Below are 9,524 nucleotides of genomic sequence, written 5' to 3'. Positions count from 1 at the left end.
AATATGTATGGAGTGTATGGACATTAGGTGATAGGTGCTAACAAATTTGAAAGAGCCGGTTTTGAAGACCTTGTGTTTTTTGTGCCTCCTTATGCTTGGGTAAGAACTACTTAAGGTAGTGATACATATGGAGATGTGGTTTGATCGAGGGCTTTAAGCCTAAGTATAAAACACGAGATATATGTGTGGCTCATTCAAATATGTAAGCAAGAGTGGAGTGTTCTGATGGAACTCGATCTTAGTGAGCACGAATAGAGTGTTATAATGGAACTCGGTTTTAGTGACCATCCTCCCAATAATATCTATAATATAATGTATTGCATGTGATGATAATATCTTGATAAAATCTCTATATTTGCCAAAAATGAAGTATTTTGTCAAGGTTTTAATAACCATTCTTTAGTCATGCTTTATTTTGGATAAAATTATAAGATGGTGTTTATGATTTGTTTTTGTAGCCATGAATTTGACTTGGTAGGGAATTAAAAGTGAAGGCGGTAAAATGATTTATGAAGGCTAAGCATGTATTTTAAAATTAAAATGGATGATTTGAGAAAAACCTAACTCTATGAATATCGTTTTAAAAAAACCACATAGTCTTGCTAGGTCTACTAAGTCTTTATGAAAAATCATTTTAAACCGTCATACTATTATCTAGGTATTTATAAAATTGGGAGAAAAATTGTCATACACTGTTTTTTAAATACCCATATGCCTTAATCCATATTTCTAATTATTTAGAATCATCGATTACCCAATACCTTGAACCATAGGAATTGTTGAAGGAAGGTCATATTGTTAGGCTTCCTTGACACATGTTGTATTGATTAGATAACTTGGTTTATATGGATTTACTACCAAGACGACTAATGTGGTTGAACTTTTGTGGTTCAGGAAGGTTTTGCATATTGTGAAACCAACGGGCACTAAATTATATATAGCATGAAACTTGCTATACTACCTTATGATATAGGCATAAGAATGTTGAGAATATATATATATATATGTTATATGTGCAATAATTGAGTAGAAGCTGCTACAATCCCCCGTTTCTTTTAGCTGCTTGGATATTCAGATATACAGGTGCAAGCTATCTCACGGATCTAGATGATACGAACTCTACATCTGGATATGTGTACATGCTTGGAGGGGGTACAATTTATTGGAAATTAAAGAAACAGGATGCGGTGGAATTGTTTATCATGGAGGCAGAGTACGTGACGTGCTGTTTGGCGGCCAAGGAGGCCGTAGTTTTTTAATCAACTTGACCTTCACCCTGTGAATTGTGAGGCAGTAATGATTTTTTGGGACAACACGACGGTGATATGGGTGTCAAAAGAGCCACGATTCCATAAGAGCTCCAAGCACATAAAACTATGTTTCTATCACCTGAGGAATAAGGTGAGATTGAGAAAGATCGAGATCTAGATAAAGTAAATATTTCAGTGGGAGCACCTTCTAATATTTGGCAGGCCAGCTGAAACAACAGACTATAATGTAGTTCACCTATGGAACCCGTATGTGTGGCGCTAGTTGTATGGCTACAAAAAAGGAGCAGTTTGTTTGAAGAACTTATTTGAGCCCATGAACATATAACCCCATACAATGAAGGTACATGATGATCTTCTGAGACAATAGGTTCATGATTCACGATGCGATATAAAAGATGGACTACGACCACTTTTAGGATGAGACCCTAGCAGCAAAGAGAAAAAAAAAGCATTACCTCTATAAGTCTTTTTGTAAAAAGATTGGTGGCGAAAGCCATGACTAATTTATTGAGATAATAAGTGAAAAATGCTTGAGAGAGATATTGTAATTGGGAGAGAGAGATGGGGATGAGAGAAAGTGAGAAACAGAGAATGTAAGGTTTCAAAAGCCAAGTAGGAGATGTTGGGTTTATGTAGCCTTTAAAGGCCTTATGAGTGTTTGTAAAATGAAATAATATAGTGAAACATAAACTCTGTGGGAATGTGGTCCCTCGTGGATCATACCATGCAAATGATGTTTGCCAATACTGGATTGTGCTTGACGATCTAGGCCAGTCTGTTGGGAAAAACCCATGTTACCTGGGCATGAATAACAAATCGAAGAGGATTCATGGGTTAGCCCTTGATGAGGTCAGAGAACATGCCTGGATGAGTGAGCCGAGGGACTGTGTGACCTTTGTGTGTGATGCTGGCCTATAGAGACGGGAGGCAAAACCTTACCAATGTGCCATCACATGGCATGCATATCGATAGATCGTTTGGGAAAGCTAGAAATCCATCTTGTAGGGTGAAGCGTATGCATGTGCGAGAGATCCCTCTATGTGGCGTAGAGCTGTGGTTGCATCAGGTCTTGGTGACCTAGACTCGTCTCTAAGGGAGAACCTGTAATCCACAGACTAGGATTGCGACCCCTTGGCTCATTGGTCAGACTTTGGTAACCCACTAATGAGCCCTTGCTTGGACTGTGGGTCATGAAAAATACTTGGTCGGTCTGATAAAACAAGTGTGGTCCGTAGTCCACAATTTAAGGTGGAGTGCCCCATGATTGTTGATTTAATTCCCAAACTATATGGATACATTTGCCATCAAATTAATTTGATGATTATTTTAGATTATTTATGATAATGATTCTTTTAAATTATTTATGAAATGATTATTTTAAATTATTTAAATTATTTATGATAATCATTATTTATGATAATGATTATTTTAGAATTTTTATGATTCTTTGGATATTTTATTATAATTTTTGGATTTAAAAAATTATAGATATTGATACAATGTTTTAATGTTCACTATAAATTATTTTGTTAATTTTAAATGCATAAAAAAAATAATCATAGGGGCCTATTATGCACATGGGCCTAGCATGTTTCTAGAAGGTGGGGCCCACATGTGCCTCCCATGGGTGGCATGCCCCATCTCTTACTACTTTTTATTTTATAGAACATTTTGTTTTGTGGCTCATGTGACTTTATGTTTTGGAAACTTTAAATTGTGACATGTAGTCAAATTATGGATTGAGTATGTATTGACCATATATTGACTTAATATTGAAGTAGATATTGTCTTGATAAATCTTTGATAGATTTTATGGAAAATATGTGTAGAGATGTTCTATTTTATGGGATGCACAATATTGAATTAAAATTAATTTAACTTATTTTGTATTGATGGGAAAATGGTTTAGGAAAGGGGAATAAGAGTCCATGCACCTTCTATAATGTTGATGGCCCATCTATGGAATGGATGACTCAGATCTCTCACCCCACAAGTCACTCTTGATTGACGGTCCATGTTCAATCTCACAAGAAGAGACAAACCAAGGAAAACACTAAAAAACCCTAATCTTGTCCAAGCCTATAAAAAAGATATTGTCTCTACCAGAAATCGTTATACTTTATCTTTTTATCTCTCTCTCATGTTTGATCTCTCTCTCCTACATTGTGAAAATGGGCTAAAGTATTAGGCTATGAAGTTCTTCTTTCTCCCATCTCTCAACTATGGATATATGGCTAAGGGTTTTTAGCGTAGTAAAAAGACAATCAATCTCTCTCTAACTAGGTTGCTAAGGGAATTCACTTAGGGTTTGAGTTTGTAATCAAAGGTGTTCATATTTAATTGGTATGGTTTGGCCTAAATTTGCTTTCTCGATTTGAGATTGAAGCATGATCGTCGATCCCACGCCATCGGATGGTGGTGACTCGGTGTGGCGTGTAATAAGCCCAGTTGAGGGAATATCTGGCACTCTCTCTTTTATTTCTTGCAATCTTATTTTTTATTTTCAAGCATAGTACATAGTTATTTCAATGACATCAAGTTTAAAGTTCTTGGTTTTATTGCCATATTTATTTTATTTTGAAGTATTGTTGTTGTAATAAGACCACATGTCAGTGATCTTTTGCCAAAACAAAAGGGGTGACATAAAAAATGATATATATATATATATATATATATTATACTCGGGTAAAAGATCACATGGGTCTTTCTTTCAATTACATCAACTGTTTTTAAGAGTTTGAATTTTTTTTTCATAACCATAATGTTCAACCAAGATGAACAATGTAAAAGTTTTAGAACGCTTGAATTGTAATTTTGAATGAGATATAAATTAAGACTTTACTTATTTTAATAGGTCTACAGCCCTATCATACCATTTTCCATGGCTAATATCTTGTTCTTAAGGCGGAAGTATACAGCGACATGGGTGAAGCTGTGTAATTCAAGGCCATGGCCCATACATAATATAAATATATAATGGAACAGAGTATATGGAATGGAACCCGAATGATTACGCCACGGGAGCATGAGGAAGATAACGCGCAGATTTGGTGCGGCAATGGAGAATCCCAGCGAGAACAACAACCACTACACCAAAGCGAATACAATATTTGCATTTAACAGTCCCCTGCTCTAAATTTGCGACCGCCCCTTCTTCCAACTCTTTTGACTGCACAATGTACACGAAGAGAGAGAGAAAATAAACACTCTCTCTCCTCTATCCAATATCTTTTTTTTCCAAGTTCCTGTGAAATCACGGACGGAATCCATAGGCCTTAACGTCCGTGAACTGGGCTTTTCAGAGCAGAGGGCTAGGGCCGGTAACAAGCTGGGATTTTTCCGGGTCAGCCCCGGCCCTGGCGTGGCCCTTGTTCCTTGAGCGGCAGCCTAGGTTCTGGCACTATTAGGGGTGTGCCTTGCTAAAATTAAAAACAAACAAATAAAAAAAGGGATGATTTATGAAGAGATAATTTATCTTTTATACATGAAAGTCATAATCACTTTTTTTAAAAAAATTCAAAGTGGGTGTTTGTAAAATTGAATAAATAGGCAAAGTTAAAAAAAACAAAAGAAAAGAATATTTTCAAACATTACGACTCACCCCAAACCATCTAATTTGACATGTAACAAGCCTAAAAGATTGTGACTTCTATGTATAAAAGATAATGGAAAGCTTTCTATATTTCCCCTACAACATAAAAGTTTTATCCTCCCCCTATCATTCAGCCGTTCATTTTTTATCAAGATAGCCACTCACCGTTTGATCTTAGATCCGATGTCTCAAAGTATTTTATTTTTAGTTTTTTTAATACAAATTTTTTAAATATGAAAATTGATACGTGCCATCTTCTCATTGCAGCGTACCTATAAAAAAAGATTAGCAATAATTTTTCGATAAAAAATAATAACCAAAATACCATTTAAAATTTTCAGAGGTATTTTAAGCATTTTATTTTATTGAGAATATTTTTTTTATATTTTTTGTTAGTATGAGTTTAATAGAGGAATCGACGTTCAAAATTTGGTGTCAAAATAATTTATAAAATAAAATTAAAAAATTAATAATACAGAGACGTGATATTATGATTAAGGCAATCTTACCCCTCCATTAAAAAATTGAGGGTTGAATAAAAGGGAGGATAGAACTTCTAAATGGCAAAAAGAACATAAAAAAAGCTTTCCCAAAATATAAATGTACTGTTCGCATAAAAGCCCATAAAAAAATTAAAGACAGGTCTCTCCGCCTAAGTTCCCAAATACTGAGGCCACATTTTGTACCCTAAGGCCTAGGCCGGCCTGGCCACCCAGTCCATTGCCATACTACTCAGGGCGTGAGTTTCGTGCAGTTCCACGCACTTGGATAGCTTCTAGAGAGAGGAGAGAGGAGAGAGAGGGAGGAATGATAAAAGGAGAAAAAGAAAAAAAAAAAGAAAGTAAAAGACTCACGGAAGGCAGGCGTCCATGGGCCCAGTAGGCTCTACCACCCAAAAGATTCTTAAGCAGACTCTGAAGAAGGAAGGCCCCTCCTTTAAAAACCCAACTTCTCTCCATTCCAACTTCCACTACGCCTGCCCCTCTCTCTCTCTCCTTTAAAAACCAATTTCCAGGCATTTCCACTACCCCTCTCTCTCTTAAACAACCAATTTACCAGCACCTTCTCTCTCTACAAAACAATGCATTAAAAAAGAACTCAAAGATGGAATAGTGGGATCCGTACTGTTTCAGGCACAGTTCCAGCCTTCAAAGACTCCCCCCATTTATTCTCTGGGTATATATCTCATCTTTTGCAGGTTAAAAGATATGCTCTCGCTTTGGGATATGAAATCCCCTCTTTCTCTCTCTTCTTTCTCTCTCTTAGTTACCCAGATCGATCAGTCAGTCACTCACCACATTCCTTCCCTTCTCCCAACGTATCTCGTCTTACCCAAGAGAGAGAACTGAAGATTGCATCAAAGGAAGAGAGATGTAGAGAGACAGCACGGCCTAAAATTTTGAGCCCAGGGCTCGAACCAGCACGGCCTAGGTCCATGCAAACTCCGCTGCATGGCTTTGGACTTCGAGAAGAGGGGGCACGCCATTCTGTCAATTGGGTGCTTGGAGCGACCGTTGGTTGTTAAAGTTTGCTCAGGGGAGGATGGATAGATATTAAGTAACAGTAGAGAGAGAAAGATAAAGCAAGTTAGTGAGAGAGAGAGAGAGAAAGCATGCATTTAAGGACGTGTTATTATCAATCAGAGCACATGGACTGCTGATAAATCAATCAAGACTACGGTTGAGGTGGATTTCCCAATGATAAATCTACGGCTCGGAAGAAGCAGGGTGATGAGAGAGAAAGTGAGGAGAGAGAGAGACAAATAGATGTTAAGAATGTGAGATGCTTAAGAAAGTGGGTGAGAAAGACTGATAAAAAGGGTGTATCTCTGCAGACGGGCAGTGTGGATTTGTAGAGAGAGAAAGTGGTTAGAGAGAGAGACGTGCTGGTCCATAACGCACCAGACATGTAGTTAGGGACTCTGAAATCCAAGACAGTGGGTTTTGCTGATAATTTCCTATTTGAAATGTACGAGAGAGAAGGCTCTTCTGGTTCCATTTGCACACGCCATCTCTCTCTCCTCTAATCTCTCTCTAAAGCATATACAAAGAAAACAATAGAAATGGAGGATCAAAACACCATTGATCTCAATTCAAACCATTAAAACCCAACTAGTGTCTCTATTTACAAGGATCCCACAAACCCTAAGCTTCTGTTAACAAGATATTGAAGAAAAAAAAAAACCCTAAAAGTAAAGAAAAATTGGAAAAAAAGAACTCATACTGTGTCTTCTCTGATCGAACAACCACTGTAGAGTCCTCATTCTGGGGGAAACAATGAATTGAAGCCAAGCCAAAAAAAACCAGCTTCAGGTGTATATCCACCAAACTAAAACAAGGCAAAAAGAAAGGAACCAAAAAACCAAAACAGAATAGAAAATCTTAGAGAGAGAAAGAGGCACGAAGCACTAATGGAATCAGGTCCCAAATTCTGAGACATGCTGCTTAAAGTGAGGTGAAGGATGACTATTTCTCTCTCTTCTCTCTTGAAAACAACCGGGCTTCTATCTTTCTCTCTCATAAGAAGGAGGTAGAGGAAGGAGGATGGGGAGGACCATAACCTGAGAGATCTGGCCAACCTCCCGACACACTGCCGCCACCCCAGTAGCCGCCTCCGGCAGAGGCAGCATTCGAAGCAGCGCCAGCGCCTTCAAACAGACCCTCAGTAGGTGCCGCCGGCCATTCCGCTCTCCCACTGCTTGCCCCTTCAGTCTTCAAGACCACCAATGAAGGAACACCACTGCCAGCAATACCCACCCTCCCCCCTCTGCCTCCTCCCATCGCCGCCTCATCAAATGATGAACCGCTCATCGCTTGTTGTGGCGTGCCGAACCCACCGCTCGGCTCGCGTTGCTGAATCCTCCAAGGGTCCATGCCATTTGGCCCCATGCTGAACACTGGTAGCTGAAAACCCTGTCCTCCGCCAAGCTGAGGACCGCGGTGAGCGAAGAGAGGCCCCAAGTCACCTAAATTAATCGCATGACTCATTGACTGCAACGCAGTCAACTGTTGCGAAGGCCGCTCTCCGCTGAACCCACCGAACCCAACCTGATCCGAGCCATAGTAGACCGATACGGACCCAGCGGTTGATGCAACTGGGTCTACTGGTGCAGCCGGTGGACTTGAGACAGGCTCGGGATCATGGACCATGGAGGGGGAGGCGGTTAATGGCTCCGTGGCCCGTTTTGAGGAGGGCTTCTTTTTACGGCAGCCTCCACCAACCGGAACGTTGCGGAGCGTTCCGCCCCTGGTCCAGTATCGGCGGCACGTCTTGCAGAAGTAGCGGGGCTGCGAGAGACTGTAGTTGTTGTAGTAGCAGAATTTTGTGTTGAGGGAGTCACAGCGAGGGCACTTCTGCGGTTGCTCGGCCTGTGGCTTCGCCCGCCGGTCTTGCAAGGCACGAGAAGAGCAGCCCAGCATATCGGCGCCACCCCCTCTTTCTCTCTCCTGCTGCATAATCTCTCTTGTTCTTACTCCCTGCAATAAAATAAAAATGGGTTGTCTAATAATGTGGTGCAACATAAACTAAAAAGTTCACTAAATAAAAAATCGGATCGATTTTCAGCAAACAATTCAAAGAGATTGTAACCAGAATTCACGAAAGATAAAAACTGAGACGATTACTTACAAGTGATAAAGAGAGCGGGAATAGCTCAGAGTTTTTGGTAATGGAGGAAGGGGAAAAGGGTGTGGATTTATAGAGAGAGAGAGGAATCTGGGGGTTTTAGCATGCAGCCGAAATTGTGGTTGCTTAGTTTGAAGTTTCTCTCTCTAGACTTAAGGGGGTGCTTCCTCAACGTGTCTGTCGGTACCCACGGGAATCTATGCGTTCATCATCGCCTGCTGCTGCATGTCAATTGCATCTCTCTTCCCCTTCCCTCTCTTTCTCTCTCTAAACGCACAGATCTGTTCGCTGCAAGGCCCCGAGAACTTAGAGAGAGAAAACCCATGTCGAGAATCTCCCCACCTGAACTCAGAGATACGAACCCATGAACCAGGAAAGAAGATTGTTAGAGAGAAACTGAAACCCCTGTTTTCTTCGCAGCGGCCGCCCTAACTTCCTGTTAAAGTTCAATCCAATATCAGAAGGGAAGATCACAGGCCTGCAACCCTAACTCTCAAACACACACTCTTACCAGCCCAGAAACACCTTCAATTCCTCTTTCTCATTCTACTACTTTTCTCTCTTCTTCTCTCTGTCTAGATGCTGAAACTTTAAAAAATTGGTGATGGGGTGGAAGAACAAGAGCCAGTGCCCAAAAGAGGAAGAGAAACCAGGCGCTGGGGTTTCTGGGTCTGGGTTTTTTTTGGGAAGAATAATGGTAAAGACCTAGAGAGAGAAAGAGAGAGAGAGAGAGAGAGTGGCTCGGTGGGGTCGAGAATGTACAGTGGATGCTGCCTATTACTATACAATACGAAAGGGGCCCATACGCGAACCATCTGCCTTTCTTCATGGACCCAACCGGTCCGAGTCGAGCTGCGCTGGAACCACTGAGCTCGTCACGATTTGCCATCGAGCCCTTCAATGGGTTCCGTTTCATATTTTAGTATATATATATATATATATATATATATATATATTTTTATCCATTTCATTTTGGATGCCGGTTTTAATAAGGTTGTAACTTTAAACAAACCAATTAAGGCGTACCACAAAATTTT

The 9,524-nt window shown here is 40.1% G+C and overlaps 1 protein-coding gene across 1 annotated transcript; it reads right to left on the bottom strand.

The window, feature by feature from the left end:
• Positions 1-6,926: 6,926 nt before the first annotated feature.
• On the bottom strand, positions 6,927-9,160 carry LOC18439159 (uncharacterized). The gene is made up of 3 exons (XM_088858158.1): positions 8,999-9,160; positions 8,491-8,923; positions 6,927-8,339 (listed from the first exon to the last, which is right to left on the bottom strand). The coding sequence occupies exon 3, from the start codon at positions 8,316-8,318 to the stop codon at positions 7,380-7,382; it is 939 nt and encodes a 312-aa protein (XP_088714284.1). The 5' UTR covers positions 8,319-8,339; positions 8,491-8,923; positions 8,999-9,160; the 3' UTR covers positions 6,927-7,379.
• Between the last annotated feature and the right edge of the window lie 364 nt (positions 9,161-9,524).

Source organism: Amborella trichopoda, chromosome 2, assembly GCF_054954075.1.
Source record: "Amborella trichopoda isolate Santa Cruz 75 chromosome 2, AtrichopodaSantaCruz75HAP2 v2.0, whole genome shotgun sequence".
NCBI lineage: Eukaryota > Viridiplantae > Streptophyta > Magnoliopsida > Amborellales > Amborellaceae > Amborella > Amborella trichopoda.
Note: the sequence above shows the minus strand (reverse complement) of the source record. Positions and strands in the feature narration are given on the sequence as shown.